General features: G+C 39.5%; 1 protein-coding gene across 1 annotated transcript in view; it reads right to left on the bottom strand.

Moving 5' to 3' along the window:
• Positions 1-18,980, bottom strand: part of KIAA0391 (KIAA0391 ortholog) — a 53,023-nt gene that overhangs the window by 20,118 nt on the left and 13,925 nt on the right. The window contains exon 4 of the mRNA XM_009886951.1: positions 8,891-8,998. Coding sequence (XP_009885253.1) covers positions 8,891-8,998 — 108 coding nt within the window. The remainder of the gene's footprint in view (positions 1-8,890; positions 8,999-18,980) is intronic.

The raw sequence follows: 18,980 nt of genomic DNA, 5'->3' as shown, positions 1-18,980 counted from the left end.
TATATATATTATATATATTTTTATATAATATATATTATATATAAAAACATATATTAAATATAAATGTCTCTCCTACTCTTGCTCTAGAAGTACAATGCAACTAGAGAAAAAAGCAAGAAATGTAGTTTAATGGATTGTTGGATCATTAATAAGCACATCAACATACTGAAATCCCTGGGAATAACATACTGTTCAAAAAATTTAGGCTTTCATAACTTCATAAATAAATCGAAATGCAGTTTAGGCTTTTGTTTCATTGTACCTTTTCTTCTTCAGATAACACAGCTTCCAAATATGTTTTCTTTCCTACTTTTAGAAAAAATAGCGTATCAGATGTAAAAGCCAAGTGTGAGCCAAAAATTGATTGCTTTTCGAAATATATAAATAAATCCAGATGTACATGAATGAATGAAATCATTGTTCTGAGAATTTTATCTACATTACCTTTAAGACAACACTAAAACTCAGCATTTCTCAGGCTCAAATCAAATACTTATTCTTACACAGAATTGGCCTGTAGTAACCCAATCTTCACATTTTCTGGCTTGCTTCCCATATCTTAATAGCTCTATAATATCCCACTATTATGGAGATTTTCCATACAAGAATTGCTTCAGAAGAAGCAGTTCAATTCCCTAAAGACCAGGTGTCTGATTTGGAGGCCCAGCACATCTCTCATTGCCACACTGATAACAGTTCCACGATTAGGTGAATCAGTCAGGTTGCCCAAAGAAAACTCATCTTGTCGTTTCTAAGGGAGAAGTGAAAACAGCAAGACTGAAACTCATCCAGTCCAGAAGACACCTTCACTTAACTTCATCACCCAGATTTTAGCAGGACTTCTCTACAACATACAACAAACAACCTGTTACTACAGTTACCAAGCTCACTGGGACATGAATCATCAAGGCACATTCGTTCTGCTCTGTTGACTTTCAAGCTTATATTCCTAGTGACTAGAAGAATTCTTGTTATGAAAGATATGATGCAATTCCCCTCATAAAAAAAGGAGTGCTTGGGTGCTCCTGTACTTATCTTAACTTTTGATTTGCTCATATCGCCAAATACAAAGGTAGAAATTATAAATACCAGACAGAAACCGATAGAGAATGCTAATTTAATCACGTGAGTTCTATTCACAGAGGCTGCAAATAGTAAGGGGAGGTAACACCAGGAAGTATCTGACTTTGAGAGAAAACAACAGGTAGAAGTTGTCAAAATGCCCGATAGTCAGATTTTTTTAACCTGCTCAGTTTCTGCTGCTCTATTCTTCTCACCAGAAAAATGCAGAATCAGATTCGAAACCTCTGAAAGGAAAAATAGTTGCTTAGAGTCGACTGTTGAGGCATTTAGTCAGGGAATCCTGCCAGCCTCCCACCCATTTCACAACGCTGGGAAGTTAAAAGTTTTGAGAAAGTTTCCCTGTTATTCAGAGGTAGCCAGTCTGACTTTGTATTTCCTTTCTTAAGAAGTCCTATCTACCTCCCACTCTCCCCTCCCAGTGCTGCAGAAGTAGCAAAGGTTGCTGGAGCATACCCCTATGGGAAGAGCCAAACTTGTTGGCTCAAGGCACGTAGTCAACACCTGTGTTTCCTCACTGGAAGCATACATGCCGACCACTTGCAGGAGTACTTCTAGAACCTCTGACACACGTCCAATACACCTTCACTTACTGTGTAGTAGTATACAAAGCTGAACATATTAAATGCCCTTTTATTTCTCTTTCAGCCACAAATGGAAACTGTCAGGTTTCAGAAAGGACTTGCAGGGCAGGTCTTTCCCCAACATTTCACAAGCAAACAAATTTAGTCTCCTTCACCGCTGCTGGGAAGCTTAACAGCCTTGGTCTTCTGGATCTGGTGACCAAAATTTTTCAGCTTGATCTATTCTATTTTAGGATGGCCCCAATATAGGAGGGGAGTGGGAAGATTTCAGCATAATCAGTATCAATCTCTCCTATGTGGTGTCGGATAAGAACTTGATTCAGTTCACCTGCACAGACATTCAAGGAACCCCAGAAATTAACTGAGAGATGAATGTAATGCTGAATGTTTGTCACACATCTGTAACACTAAAAATAGGTGAAGTTTCATGGTCACCCCTTAGTGCTTCACCTTTCTCTTCTAAGATCATGTTACACAGAGGCTGAAGGTGATTTTCAGTGAAAACACCAAAAATCTTCATCTTTACGATTTGTGCAATACCTAAAGGAAATGAAAGTACAGGTCTAAAGAATGAAACACATGTTGCAAAACCAGAAATCTCTCCAATCTTGAGCAATAGGGCAAATGTTTCATTATCCTGGAAATGCAAACTTGGACTACCATTAGAAGACAGAAAAAAAAAAAAAAGAGGAAAAATGCGGGCTTGAGCAATAGGGCAAATGTTTCATTATCCTGGAAATGCAAACTTGGACTACCATTAGAAGACAGAAAAAAAAAAAAGATGGAAAATGCTGGGAGCAAATGAACAAACACATCTCTGACTGCTTTTGTGAGTGGTAAGACAAGAGTTGGTGGGAGGAAGAATTGATGAACTGTCACAATATGACAAATAAGACCTCTGTTGGATGTATTGATTCTGAACAGAGAATGACTCATGGATCTACTTAATTCTTGCTTCATTTACAGACAGTAAAGTACTTGAACAAATCACAGATGCTGCCAAATGAGTCAAAGAAGAAAAAAATTCATTTCCATGTATGACTTTTTGGGGGTCAAATTTATTAATAACTGCTTGTTTTGCAGGACAGCTCATACAGCAGAGCTCTTATTTTGTATCAAGTATCACTGTCTCCCTAATTGTGCAGTTGATCACTCATATGCATGTTGCACAGTTAAGACAGACTTGAAGACTGGGAAAAATTACCACATGAAAACCTGAGCAGATTAGTATGCGTATTTTTCAACTATATATGTATGCACTGGTGTTAATTTCTTTGTGTGTTTCATGGCCAATTTTTAGTAAGCAGGACTCAGGAGAGAAAGTTTTACTTACTATTTTCCCCAAACACTATAAGCTCCAATACCCCTTTCCCCCTTTTTTCATCATAGACGATTTATAGGAACAAAAGAGAAGACTTCAAAGAAAAAAAATTATGCTTCAAAATTGATTTGGGTCACTAACCCAAGAGAATGATGGGTCTAGATGCCTTGGTTTTGGGTTTGGGGTTTTTTTCCTCTTTTTTAACTTTAACTTCATTTGAAGAGTTATTATTTTTGTTTTGATATTTGTCTTTATATTTGGAAAGTGAGCCTTGAAAATGTGATTAAAGTGCATACCAAAGCAATGGTTCTGAGCTGAATTTACAAGGCATAATTAGTCAAGGTTTTTCAATTATGTGGCCACAGTTGGGCTTTTTTAAAAATTTAGCAAGAACATTCACCATTTTCCTGTAGGCTAGTATCCTACATCTGGTTTTCTCCCCTATCCTTACGAAACTTTTTTCTCACTCCCAGCTTTCCCTTCAGGGCTGCAACCTCTCTCTACCCACTCTTTTCCATACTGCTAAAGTAGGCAGAGAGTTCAGGAATAACTACTACAGAGCTACTAGAATAACTAAAACTGTAACATTAGTTTTAAACTTTGAATCCCCTTGATAAATATGATTTTAAAAATATTTAATACATGGAAAACCAAAATGCAATACTCTGTTCACACATTATTACTATGCTACTTGCGACTACACAATTCATTTAGTCAAAGAACCCTTCCCCAATTCAGCGAGCAGCCTCCACTCAACAAGTCTGCTGCTTTTCCCCTGGAAGAGACAATGTCCTGCACGTCCTGTCCCCTCCGCCTGTCACAGAGTACCCTCAACCATAACGGTCCCAGCCTGGCTTTTTGTGGCAGCCTGTGAGGGGTGCAGGAGGGCAGGTCTGGTGGCAGAAGCTGACTGCCGCTGCAGGCAGGAGGTGTGGTAGGGGTGGCATGCCAGCTGCTGCACCCAGACTGGGATGGAATGGGAGGGGAACAGCAAGGATCTGGCTTCATCAGCTGTTGTACAGGCCTGCTGCAATTTACATGGGAATTATATGAACTTATGTAGTCCATTTATAGAAATGCTGATCAAGTTTGGGAGTCACCACTTTGAACTATCTGCGAACAGCAAAAACTATTCCTTTGTGCATTGTCAGCCTTAAGGAACTCAATCTGGAACTATTTTATCAATCTTTTAGATGGCTGAGTTTAATACAGAGATTACAGAGGGTAAAGTTAGGGCAGAACTGACCCCAACTGCCAAACCGTTTGAAGAAGGGAATTGTGAGTTAGCTTTGATCCAACACACATTTGAAATCTATACTCAGTTACGTCCAACACCAGATGGGTACAGCTAAAAAAGAAGTTGGCTATATACCTCATTTACAATATACCAATCTAAATTCAAAATAGTGAAGTACTCTTGAAATTGCGTTTGCTGGTTGTGCTCCCTCACCCCAGCCCTTTACAGCCTAGGGGTAGCTGGAGCACAGCTCATCATCGCTCCTTCACTCCTCTCCCACAAGCAAAGTGAGATGCTCCAGAGGCTTGTTATCCTGCTTGCACTTGGGTTCCCCTCCACTTCCAAGGAATACTTCTACGGAATATTGTGATAAACAGGAAAAATACATTTTAAAATTATGTAACAGTTTGTGTTTAAGAAGAAAACTGGACAAATAGCCTGTGGAAATCCCCTCTCTTGACCTTTACAAGGTGAAAGGTGGGGGCACTACCGGGAGTTGCAGCAGCAGAGGTCAGGGAGTACCAAATGTCATTGTGCTGGCTAAAGATTTATGTAATTAGATACATCTGGAGGAAAGGATTAACTCAATGTCATGATACAGCTTGAATCAACTTTGCTTGGTTTAACTGCAGGGGTATCTCAGTTTATAAACTGCCATATTTGCGGTACAAACAGTGACTGACTCATCAAGGCAAATACACATCAGGTACAGTCTTAAACAGTAGCAGAATGCACAAAAAACTGGAAAAATACAAGACAATGATTTTAGACTTTATGGGAGTTTGTTTCTATTGTCTGGATTATATAGCAATAGTAATTTCCCTTCTATAATATCTTTTAATTAGGGGTCAACTTTAATTTAAAATGCTGCAGTTAGGAAGCAAAGGGTTGAGAAGAGGTGCTGGCTAATGTTGAGTGCCGCAGTTTTACAGTCACTGTCTGTGCAGTGACTTCAAAACAGATTATGTCACCATTCCCTCGCCCTCAAAAATCTTTGTTCCCACCCTCATGCTACCTCCTCTTTTTGTCAGTAATTGATGCAGCCACATAGTGATTTGTACCAGGAAACAGACCTAGTATAAAACCAACCTGGAAAAAAGGGGATTGTAATTACAAACCAACAGTGTCATATACGAGAGAAATTGCCACAGAATATTCCTGTAAATCTGCCAAGTCGATAATATTCATGATGACCTGCTAAGTAAGTGCTGGCTGTGAGGACTGAAGTTGCCTGGGGCTACTGGAAGTCACATATCTAGTTTTCCAGAACGTCAGAACACTTTGGGGATTAAATGAGTAAAAATCATTCCTTCGACTTCTGCTTTTTTTCCTTCTCATCCCTCAAGTTACTTGTGCCTTGTCCATCCAAACCAGCCCCTTCCCAAGATGCCTAAGTACTGCCTAAATGAAATTACAAAAGTTAGGATGTTTGAAAAAGAAAGGAGTATTTTATCAATGTTTTCTTATTTTAATCATATGATTAAGAGTTAGCTAGAGCTGGTCTTCAGCAAAACAGTTACAGTTCTTAAAGCTAAATCACAAAGTGGAACAGTATTTTGTGTTAAATTTAAATAAAGACTAGAATGCATTTTAATTACCATATTATTGTCACATAAATCCTAGGCCTTCTCCCGTGTTTACACAATGCCCTTTATTTTGCTATTCTCTCTAAAGCACGGAAGGGACACGGTCCAAAAACCCTAACAATGTGCACATCGAAATGCTTACAGTGTGTTACAAACGGAGAGCAACAATCTCATTTGCTCTTTCAACCATTGCTGCATACTAAACTACACACTGGAACAGAAAAGCTTATAAAACAATATCCTGACTGGGTCTGACAGCTGCAGTGATGAACCCTTGAAAGGAGCATAGACTGACTCCCATCTGGAGACTTAAAATAATTTAGCTTTTTGACAAGTAAAACACGGGTTGGGCAGCTTTTAACACAGGGCCATGGAAATACTGCTCCTTTAATAGTCTCTCTCAAGTCGAACAGAAGAGGTCACTAACGAGTCACAGCATGCCCCTCTTCAAAATGGGCCGGTGATGCTGTCCCAGCCAGCCAGCTTGACCTCAGCAGCCTTCACCCTTAGCTTTTTTTCCATCCTTCGTGCTCTGCTGCCATTTCTCCTCTCCATCCTCTCAGGTCTGCACTATGTTTCCCTGTGTACAGTGAAGAGTTTAATAAGGCAGGCTGTGAATGCCCCAGACCCACCACTCCACATTTTCCACTCAGCTGCATCCACCGTGAGGACAGCAGCCTCCAAAAGAGGATGTTTTGTGGCAGAGTCTGCCCTCAAAGAACACACTACGGCGTTCAGAGAGGTCAGCATTGACAGATGGGGGACTACTTGGCGGCAACAGCAGTAACCAGGGAACTAACACATGCAGAGATTCCTGTGGCCTTCCCTTCCTTCATCTGGAAGAAAAGTTTGGAGACAGAAGAAAGGATTGCTCTGTGGGTTTGGTGGTTTTTTTTTCATTCTGTTTTTAGCAGCCTTGAAAACAGAGTAAGAAAACAAGAATACATGCTTCTTGTCAGAAGGATCCAAAATAAGAACAAAGACACAGTCCTCTCCTGACATGTTACAACACAGGAGTTCAGAGTCATTAAGAAATAAACCAGGATTCACTAGCACCCAGCATGATCTCGTGTTTAAACAATGCTTCCAGTTGGTAAAAAACTGTAAATTCAATAGTTAATACTGTAATAGTATATGAAGACATCTATCATAAAAAATAATTTGAAACTATCTCAATGAATAGAGAGGCTCAATACAGGAAAAAGTCTTTAGTAGTTCATATGTCTAGAAGAGTATTTCTTTTGGGCAGTGAAGGAGCTATTTTGTTGCTCAGAGTGCAAATATACGCTTCCGATGACAAAAAGGGCACTATCCAGCCAACCAATCTACAGGTATAAGGCAGAAGTAATGGGCACGTCCGTCCTATCTCATGTAATGACTCCACATTTTCAAAAACAGGATACAGGTAACAGGAGCAGCAAAAGACTAGCTGGCGGAAGCCTCAGTGATTAAAATTTTTTGTGCATGACAAAATGCAATAATAATTAGCAGCAACATAGCTCATAGAACAAGTAAATTTTAGCTAAGAGAATCTTATTCTGGAGGTAAAATGGGTATAGCCCAAGTTACTGTTCTGTTGTGCAGAAGGAAAGGCAGATCTTCCTAAAAATCCTCCTAATCTGTAAATACCTGGGATTCAAGAGAGATCTGAAATTTATCTACATGGAACAACCTAAATGGAAAGTTGATGCCTCCACACAGTCCTTCTGGAGCTCCCTGGCATCATGGATCCCAAAGTCCTTCCAATACAGCAGAAGCTAAAGGAGGAACTCAAAGGTAGTTTATGCTGCTCAGCATGCTAATACCTTGTAGTAAGATTTCTGATCAGAAATCAGCAGTAATAACCCTACAAAACCAGGCCGTCTCTTTTCTCCATTGCTTCCCGCTTTTACAGAACATTCAGGATCCTGTTCAGGGTTCCCACACTGGGACAGGCATGCGCTGAGGAAGGAGGTTCGTTTCTCTTCCCCTTCTTTGGCAGCATAGATCTGTCTTTCTAAGCCTCAATACTTTGTGCCACTACATGCTGCCTGGGATTCTTCTCGGATAGTCAACACTTCCTCCCCGATCCCATGCAAACATCTTGTAAACTTCCTTTTCTGTTTTCATAGTAAGGAAAGTACCCTCTTCGTGAGCCAGTATCTCATGAAACTTCACTGCAGCTCTCAAACAAACGTCTTTCAGCAAGTTTATCTAACCTCCCTGGATCAGCAGCTTTTATCTATAGATATGAAAGCATATCCTGCTTCTTAAGAATAGTTTTAAAGTAGTTCTTAGAACAAAAACTTATTTCTTGTAATTACTAGAAGTAAATTACTTCCTTTATTAACAAGCTCATTTATAAATTAGTTTTAATTTCAAGAGTGTGAAGATTTAAATTCTAGCTTTTGAATACAAGTAAGCAACTACTTCACTAGTCCTAATTTAAAGTAAATATTTGATTGACACAGAAAAAAACCCCCATTTCTTAGTGAAATGCTAAAGGGGAGTGCCAAGAATTCTCAAAAATAGGTACTGGTAAAAAAAGCAGGATTATTCTTCTAAAAATCACCAAGTGGAAAGAACTGAAGCCAGTCTGAGCTGCCCTTGTAAGAACAAGACTCAAATGCTTAAGGCAATAGGAAGCTAAATAAAGTTTAAACTTGTACAGGATGTGGTTTGAACTAAGAAAAGGGTTATTTTAAGAAGAACTCTTACCAGCATAACTATATTAGACTAAATTTTCTATGTGGTAGATTTACTCTGTTCCCCCAAATTCCTATTATTATGAAAACATACACACACAACATATATCCTAATAATGTTATTATGAGTAACTTAGCTGTAACTATGAGCACTGCATACACAGGGAAATTTACGTATGATTTTTTACAGCTAATATAGTCAAATATTTAAGAACCATCTTCATGCTGATGATTTTTACTTTGTGAAGTCTAAATAATGCTTTGAACTTCATTATAACATGTGCTACAAAAATGTTTGATCAGTTTCTCAAGAGGATAAATAATAATGAGGCACTAATTGTTTTACAAGCAGCCTAAGCATACACAAAACTCTTAATGAATATTTAACCAGCACTTACATTTTCACACTGCATCCTTCTGGGTTTTATGTGGGAAACATTGAGTCCATCAATAACAATATCAAACGGAAGTCGATTTTCCACAAATGTTTGAAAGGCTTCAAATTCCTGAAATAAATAAATAAATAAACAGGGGGAAAGAATATGTTGAGTTTAACAGAAACAGATTTAATTCAATTTTTATTAAAAAAAGAAACCAAGCCTAAATCTCCCATTTTTCCTTCGTTGGCTACATTTCATATCTTTACTTGCCTATTTGCTAAAACAACCACCAAAAAAAAAAAAAAAAAAAAAAAAAAAAAAAAAGAATCTTTAAAAGCCAGAAGGGCTACAGTGGATAAGTGGATACTTCCAATATAATTTTAAATTATATTACAGCTGATAACCAAAACTTTAGAGTCATCCAAATTTTCAAAATTATAATCCAAACTGTACACTTTTATAAAGATACATGCTATAGTCATTGCTATGCAACAGCTGCAAGACAAAGCAACTTTACATAGTAGTAGACTGTGACACTAACTCTTAACATTTCCAAATGTAAGATAAGCATTATATTTAGTTTCTCTGTAAGAATTCTGAAATCTCTGAATGCCAATCTCTGGATAACAGACCTACATTTAGAAACACAGCACTCTATTTGTGAGAAATACACAGCTTTAAAGCTAGCAAAACAATGAACTTTCTTACTAGGTCAGAAGTACAGCGTTTGAGCAAACCAACAGCATCCATCCAGTTTTTCCAACAGAAGGAAAAACCACAATCGCTTTGGGCTTGAGACCCCATAGGAGGAGAACAGAATACAAAGTAATAATAAAATCTTCAGGAATACCTCCCTTGATTTTCAAGGAAAGATTTAGTGCTTTTAGCAGACACTTGCATTAGATTTCTATTTCCTGCTGCTGACTGCTTTTAATAGACACAGGAACCCTAATCCATCCTGGTGGGCAGTGACCTGGTTTCATAAATGACCTTTTTAGTAACAGGTACGACTTATTTATCAGGTAATAGAGGTTTCACAGTTCAAGGCTATAAATGAACTTTCATAGGAACTCGAAACAATTGCAAATTTCATGCCTTCTGCTCAAAATTCAAGACACACTTTTCTAATCTTGCCATCTCCCATGGAGCCATAGAGCAATACATAAGTCTAAAGAATAAACATCCCTTCAGCACCCAAACAAAAACCTATACAGCATATACAGTTCTTCCTCTGAGAAAGGAATGAAAGAAAGAATTTATTTGTCCAGAAAATACACTGCTGTCAGGCAGTAACAAATGATCACCAACTTCAATTTTAGTCAGTGCGTTTATGACAAATTATCCAAGGAAAAGGGTTACTTGTATTAAGAGTACAAACCAACCAAGTGAGATAAAGATGCCTCACTCAGATGTTAAAATTTCAGGTATAATTTCCAAGCGAACAGAGGTGTACCGGTCAAAAGCACACGGACGAGAACACAAACAACATAGGGTTCATCTAGCACCACCAGAATCAATTGCATTTTATGTGACCTTTCATTTCTCCATGGACTAAGTAAATGTTATTATTGAGAAAGTATAAAAAGCTGGGCAAGAAAATGATCATCTCAAACAAAAAGGAATTTTTGGCATTTGTGAAGTGTTTCTTCCTGCCACCCCAGCCCCAATCTCAACTTATTTTATGTAGATGAATAAATATTCTCCTTGCCATCTGACAGGGACACCAAGACACAGAAAAGAAGTCACTAGCAAAGGTGGGGCTAGGGAGCGGGAAGAGACACAAATGCAAAACCAAACAACAAGGATTCCTCACTTATGGCCTTATGCCATCCGGTGGACTTCCCCATAGTTCAAAATCGGATGAGTCACCGCTGTAATACTGGATGGCTGTCCAAAATATGGGAAAGATAAAAAAAAGTAACACACGCACAGACCAAATGAAGGTAAAATATGAGAGTTTTGAGACAAAAATGAGTGAAAATGGAAACGACAAAAGAAAGTGGAAGCAGATGAAAACGCACAGTAAACAATCCAATAGAGTGTTGTTTTACTAATGCCAACAAATGCCAAACGTTATTTGAAGTAACATGGTTACAGTCAAGTAGACATTCTTATAAAGTATAATGTATATGTAATCTTGTCTTCAAGGGCTCAGTTCAATACAAACCAAACACTTAGTGGCGAATTTTTAAAGTGGCATTTTATTTCAAGTGACAATAGTTTTAGAGCAGTTCCTGAAGGGATGGGTTTTCTCTGACAGGCACAGTAGAGTGCTTTATCATAGGAACACCACACCACGAGTTGGGGGAGCAGTAGTTTGGTGGGTCAGTTCTCTCCTCCCCTCTGCACACTCTTTGCTTGGCTCCTTCTCCTCTCCCAGCAGGGAAGATGGAGCAGCAGCTACCAGGAGGGTCCTGTTGAGAGGCACCAGGATAGGCTCAGCACCTCTCAGAAGCCAGCTCCTGGCTCTCTGGGGTTTACTTTTGGAGCTGGGGAGAAGTTGCAGCCTTTTCAGTGACATTCCCTTGGCCACTCCACCTTTTCCAGCCATCTCCTCCTGGCCACGTCTCCGACTCCATTCTCAAAAGATGCCTGACAGCATGCCTCTGCCAGACTCCCAAATCTGCTCAATTGTTTTGTCTCACTACCAGTAAACTGTCTGCAATATAGCAGGGAGAGAAGGTTTGCTGCCACAGGAGACTCTTACCCACACAGGGAGACGAGGAGTTAATTGCAGAATAAGTGCAGAAGACAAATGGCCCAGTTTAATTTATGTCACCAAATATAAAAGACTCCAGTGAAAAGCCCTAGACAGACTGAAAATCCCCAAGGATCTGTTCATTTTCTCCTCCCCATCCATATTTCCCCAGCAACACACAAGAGTGCTCCTTTCCTTTTCTAGAAGAAAAATACATAAAAAACCACGGAGAAGATGCAGGTTTGCTCCCCTGAGAGACAGTTTTTGAGTCGCCGTATTTCCCATCCTCTCCAGACATAGGGAAGGAAAAGGGCGAAGCCTGGGAAAAAGTAGCAGGCTACATCATCCAAATGCAGTACAAAAAGTTATTCAAACATAGACAGACTTAAGCTATAAGAGAGGAAGTATACAATTTGACGGATGCTGATTTTTCAGAGATCAGAATTTGCCTGGATTTTATGCAGATCCTACTTACAGCCACAGTACTCAAGAGATAATACACCCACGAGCCTCTAAAGATACTTCCCTCACTAGCCAACGTAATAAGAAACTGAAGATCTTTAAAAGCAGTAAATGAACCGAGGGTACAGCTGATCAAGAGAAGCCAGACACAATAATCATCAATGCAGTACAACGATGATACAAAAGTTGGTTTAGGCAAAAAGAAGCGAGCTATTCACACAGGCTTTCCCTTCCAGAGAATGCAATGTGTGATCTACATACAGCCCTGTGTATGCCACAGGAACATTCACCTGGAAACGTCTCTGATGAACCCCTGCAAGACGCCAACAAGTAGCAAAACATCTCTCTTGGTAAAAGCACTGAAAGAAACAGCAAACCTCACACCGATTTCTCACTTGTTCTGACCAGGTTAATCTCACAAAGTTTCTGAGGAAAAGTGCATTCTTCCAGCCTCGGAAACGCTACTCAAACTCGTTTCAACAGAGTTGGCAACTGAGGGGACAAAACTTTAAACGCGCATTCAGCATTGTTTATTGATATAAGCAATATGTCAATGGGGCCTACAAAAAAGCTGGAGAGGGACTTTTTACAAGGGCATGGAGTGATAGGATGAGGGGGAATGGCTTCAAACTGGAAGAGGGGAGATTCAGATTAGATATCAGGAAGAAATTTTTCACTCTGAGGGTGGTGAGGCACTGGAACAGGTTGCCCAGAGAAGCTGTGGAGGCCCCATCCCTGGAGGTGTTCAAGGCCAGGCTGGATGGGGCTTTGAGCAACCTGGTCTGGTGGGAGGTGACCCTGCCCGTGGCAGGGGGGTTGGAACTCGATGATCTTCAAGGCCCCTTCCAAGCTAAACCATTCTATGATTCTATGACATGATCCTCTTAATGCTCGGGAGCCCCAGAACAGTGTTGCAATACAGCAGGGCTGTTACCTCACTGCAAGACTTCCCCCAGCAGCCCAGGCACGCTGCGAACACGCCTCCCCGCAGCAGGAACATGGGCAGTGCGGCAGGGTGCTCATGGCTGGCTCCAGTAATATCCTGTTTCACACCAAGTACAAAAGAAAAGGGAATTTTAAAAAACCCACCTGATTTCCTTCATTGCCTAGCTGGGAAAATAGGGGAATGCCAACTACGCAACCATTAGAAGTGATTCACTGCACCTTCTACGAAGAAAACTTATCTTTGCAAATGGGCACCACACTGACTAAATTGATTTGGAAGTAAGAGCCAGCCATAACAAACCCATGATGGAATTTATCTTGATGTGAAGAATTAAAGACATTTAAGCTAATTTTTTCTTTAACCACTAGTGTGTGGGTGGCCCAAGTCCATTCATATCTCGGCAAAAGCACAGAACAATTGCATTTTTTTGCTATTCCACACCAGCTGGATGACTCATGTGCTCTTTCACCATCATTTTATACAGATACGTACTGGTGCTGCCACTGCTTCTACCTTCCCCCTTCCCTCAGCCATTCAGTCCTAGCCGTGCCCCCTCTTCTTCCTACGCACACACGTTTGTTGGCAGAAGGAGAAAGACTGAAGTGGATACACTGAGCCAACGTGAACTGAGCCAATATAACAGCCTTTAGCCCATACCAGTCCCCCTGTGCAGGTCAGAGCACAGAGGTTTGTCCTGGCATGAAACTGCAGCCAGGACGTGGAATAGGAATGAGACTGGTAGCAGGTGAGACTACTGGGATCACCTTTTCCCACAGGTAGTCCTAACTCACTGGATTGTGAAACTACATTTTACGAGATCATTCTCTCCACATGGGGTATTGCAGCAAAACAAGATAGAGGTTGGTTTTAAAAAACAGAAGTATAGGAATTATTGTTTGAAAAAGAAAGAAAGAAAGAAGATTGGTTTTGCTATTTTAAGCCATTCATTTAAAAAATACATTTCTTAAAAAAAGTGTGACCTCAGACTTCAAAAGTTTGGCTTACATAATAATATTTGAAATAGCAGTAGTAATAAATCTGAAACCAGGGCTTTTCTGTAAGAGTATTCATACTATTTCAACTTCTGTAAAAATATTCATAAACAGAAATGTGTGTTTTTCTTCCAACATCAGTGCACACACAGACTACAAGCCTCAAAAGCACAACAAAAAATGAGGGGAGGAATCCACTGTTATTATTAAAAGATTTACTATGTTAAATATGATAACATAGAAATAAACGTTACAATTGAAGACACAACAAAGAAAACAGCTAAACAAGCATGTCCTTTGACAAGAGCAATGAGAGTAATTCAAATGAGTGTTTTGAAATAATTTTAATGTCTATAACAGATCTGAGGGTTTGACAAGTTTCAGATCACAGAAAGGTTAGATCGCTTGAGCATTTTTCTCCTCAAGTCAAAATAGGAAATATGTTGGCACGTAGAAATAAAAACCATGGTATTGCTCAAATTCTTTAACAATCCAAAACGTCTGATCTAAATGCCAAAAAAACAAAGGAATATAACACACAAAGCAGATACAGGAGCAAATCCATAGAGGACTTTTAAATACAAGAAAGGCTATTATGTTCATGCCAACACATGGAATTTGAAAAAAAAAAAACAAAAAACAAACCAACCACAAACACGAAAAGAAAAAACCCTACCAAAAACTATTAAAATCACTGCCAAAAAAGCTGCTTGTCACTTCTGATAAACAATAAAGTTTATGCTCACTTATCAGGAATGGTGGAGAGACACTAAAGTCAAATTAAAAAGTGCAAAAACTACAGTATTTGACGTATACTGTTTCCAGAAGCATTCACAATAGTTTAAGATGTGTAGAACAGAAAAATCAGCACTTCCCCTCTCTGTATTAAATGACAATACACTCAAGTGCAAGGAAAGAGCAAATTCTAATTAACAGAACATTATACTGCACTTAAGTATTCTGTAACTCTACCCTTATTATCAAACAGGGTGTTTTTCAACACCGTAAGAGCAGCTTTCAGAGAAGTGAAAACATTCACTTTTTAACAGTTTCATAAAATTTCATAAAATACAAAGTTTTCAGCAATGCTTCTTGGTATCAGAAGAAAAACACAGGAATGAGCATTGCAGCGTGAGAAATAAAATTCAGCTGTCAAACTGAAGTCCAGCCAATTTTTTTTTTTTTTTTTTTTTGTAAGGCGCCTTGTTGGAGCACTCTTAAATCTGTTTCTTGCTATGCCTGAAGGGTTTGAATATTTCCCCTACAGTTCCAAAGCTTGGAAATCCCCTTCGAACCCTTATAAGCAGGAAGGCTTTTCTCATCTTTGTGTATGGTATCACTATGTACTCTGGATTGTACGCGGTTTGTTTGTCCTCTGTTACATGCTTCTAGAGTTAACAAATAATGCAGGAGTCACGGCTGTAGCCGTCAGAGACAGCGTCACAAGCAGGAAGGTACTTGCAGGCACATTGATGACCTGGCTGAGATGTGCTCTGTGTTGCCTGTTCGTAGTCCTCCATCAGCAGCAGGCAGTGTTGTCACGGGACTTGTTCCTGCCTGCCTACACCAGGCAGCAGCGGGTCAGTCCCAAGGCCAGTGCAAAACCTAGACCTCAACAATCCAGGCAGCGCGCTTCCGAAACGTCCTTCCCGAGCACGCTTAACACTGAGGGAAGAACAAGCAGTTTGTGCTGCCATCCTCAGTGGGAAAAAGCCCTCATCTTTGCCGGGCTGCCATCATAAGTACAAGAGTATAGAAATGGACCATACCAAGCTTTCTTTTAAAACAAACAAACACAATAACCTTGCAAAGGCAGAAATATTTTGAATTCACAGTGCTTTCAAAATTAAAAACACTATTTTGAAGCCTTTTCTTCTTAGGGCAAACCACCTAACAGAATGCTAAACCAGGAAAAGATTGACTTGGATGCATGCTTAAATACAATGTAACAGGCATTACAGAAAGACAGTGGAATAACATAAAAGCGATGCATCATGCACACTATAGAAGAGACAGTGTCCCAAGGACGTGAGGGAGACCAGCACGTAATTACAGACAGTTGATAATATCCATGTGGAAAAACGCTACATGAATATCAAACAGTGGGACAGACCTCCATGCAGCTTTCTCTGCTACGCTGGAACAAACGTTTGAAGCAAATCTGAATAAGGAACTGGTCTAGCTGAAAAAACACCCACAAGAAACCAAAATGTTACTTTTTCATCTAGATTTATGCCCTGCTTGCCACGGAGCTGCGCTCACTTGTTTCCTGGCACGCTTGCAGGGGCCAAAGCGGGCAGGAATGAACAGCTGGCAGGATGGTAAGGCTAGTTATGCCAGTTTAAAAATCACACGGCCACCAAATGCTTATGCAAACTAATATTTGCAATCTCAAGAGCAACAGCAACTGTTCTGGGGGACTGAATGGCACCACATGTTCTACCTCTATTTTAATATTTCTAGAAACAATCCAGAGAATTATAAACCTATGCACCCAGTTTCTGCTCACATTATACTGTTGAACCGATCGCTAAAACTTGTGCGAACCCTCTGGAATACGATTAATGTGCACACCTTTTGCAAAGGAGTGTCTCTAAAAATTCTTTTGTTGTGTCAATGAAAAAGTAGGTAAAACAGAACCAGATGGGCACTAACTAGATTTTCAAAAAAACTGTCACAACACTTCATAACAAGCTACTAAAACACTGAACTAGTTAAAGCATTAAAAAGGGCAAAAAAGAAAAAAGCAAAGGGTCATGCTATAAAATTAGCAGCACCTTTCAAAGTTCTCTACTAATTCCCATATATATGAAATATTTTACAGATATTTAGGAAAGGGGATGGCACAAAAGCCAAACAAATGACAAATACAAAAAAAAAAAAAGAAATTTAGCATCAGAAAGATGAAACAGCGCATAATATAGAAGAATGCACTTATGTTTTACAGATTTCTGGAGGAACTGTATCAACTTAAATGATCACCATAGTGTAATGAAAACATTTGCTCAAATTGCTGATGTTCTAAAACAAATCAAATCCTAAGAGATAAGGCATGGGATAGATAACATGAAATTATTATAACCTGTTAAGCTATTCTAATTATCATAAATTATAATGAAGCTCTATATTACACAATTCCACATAGGTGCCTCCAGCATCATAAGAATCTGTCTATGACCACAGCTGGAGACCAGCTCCTCAACTTAGAAGGACCTTTGGTAATGGAGCAAAGGACCAAATGGTAAAGGATCATTCAATAATGAAGTTCCAAGAGGTAACATTTCAAAGTGTCTTAAATCAACATGTGCTCACACTAATTCTACTTTAGAAGTATTATCACAGAACTTAGCAATGTTCAGAGACAGTGAACACTTAAAAAAAGGACAGCAGTGTATGCAGTCTGCATTATGTAAACATGTCTCAAGATCTTACGCAGTGGAATACATGAACTGCAAGTAAAGGACTGTGTGTCCAAGAGGTTCCTGATAAAATAAACTTAAAAATCAGCTACTCAAATAATTCAGATTAGTTTAATTCTTTAGTTAAAAGTTACTGTTCTGACTTCGTGTTTACGGTCCTGTCTGCCTCTGTGCTCAGCTAATGAACAGGAAATAACAAATATTTTATAAAGGTATGCCATTCTTAAACCTTGGTGAAATTCATCAATTTCTTCTTATATGTTCTAGCTAATGTAAGGAAGATACAGATCTGAGGAAAATCACTGCATCTGCAAACCAAGTTTGTATTTTGCTTAGCAAGATCTTCAGGTGATATACAGTGGAACCAAGTTAAGGTTAGAAATTGTATTTTAACCAAGCAACTGGTATTAAAAAAAAAAAAAAATTAGAACCAGATTATTCTTGGTTGATTGCACTAACTGCAACATGAAGAATGTATCATGTTAGGAGAATTTCCCAACACAGAGGTGACAAAGTAGTAGTTTAAGAAGACTGTGGAGGACAACGAAACATGTTTAGACAGCGGACTGGAAGAAAGGAGCATTCTTGTGTTGCAGGGTGGCCTAATTTTGCTGCATAACCATTTGATGGCAAAGGAGACCAAGTGACCTGAACAAAATCCCAACTCATTCCTTGCTACAGGACTTGAGAAAAGGAGGACTGTGGACCACCCCAGAAGATCTGACCCAGTCCCAAGAAAGATTCTCTAACACTGAGGTAATTGAGGGAAAGAAGTATGCACTGAATTTATAATGTTTTCATCTAGATCTATTTCTTGCTGCTAAGGAAGCAGCTAAGTCTTTTATCCTCCTGCCAAAAGACTCTCTGTGCTGCTGTTTGCTTCCATTATCAGGAGCCTCTGGGGTAAGGGAAGATACAAGAGAAACCCTAGAAAAATTCCAACTGCCTTTGTCTCTCACCACCCATTTCCCATTCGGCCTACCCTCTTCCTCTCCTTTTCCTTCCTGCCAGAAGTTCTCTCCCCTCTAGCAGATCACATCACAAGAAAAGCCCAACATTCACCCTGAATTAAATGGAGGCAGGACAGAAAGTAAGCAGGATAAAGGCTGCAGCTGGGGCTGTAGTGCTGTCAGACTCTGAGCGCTCTGCTACTGCAATTGTCTCAACACCCACCATAAACCATTATCTGTCTTTATTCTGTGCTTACTAGACCTACAAGATTGAGTACTGGCTGAAGCTCTGAGGCTAGTGTTCCCTCTAACCCCCAAACTAACTTCAGTTCTAGCCAAAACACTGCCACTGAAACGAACCCGCAGCTAACCCTGAGCCCCATTCAGACAAGCTCTCCTCTATCCTTGTGGATGTTACAAGACCTAGCAGCAAACCTGCCTCTTAAGGCAACGCAGGATTCTGCCCTATACTAACCCTATCCTGACTGAGACCACTGGCCCATATTTAGCAGAGATCTGAAGAAAAAAAAAAAAAAAAAAAAAAAAAAAAAAAAAGCTGTTCAACCCTATCTGCAAACGTTGTCTCATCTTTGTAGGGTTTCCCTAGATCTATGACTGCACATCTTCCCGATCCAGGGATC

Source organism: Charadrius vociferus, unplaced genomic scaffold, assembly GCF_000708025.1.
Source record: "Charadrius vociferus isolate BGI_N301 unplaced genomic scaffold, ASM70802v2 scaffold14, whole genome shotgun sequence".
Taxonomy (NCBI): Eukaryota; Metazoa; Chordata; class Aves; order Charadriiformes; family Charadriidae; genus Charadrius; species Charadrius vociferus.
Note: the sequence above shows the minus strand (reverse complement) of the source record. Positions and strands in the feature narration are given on the sequence as shown.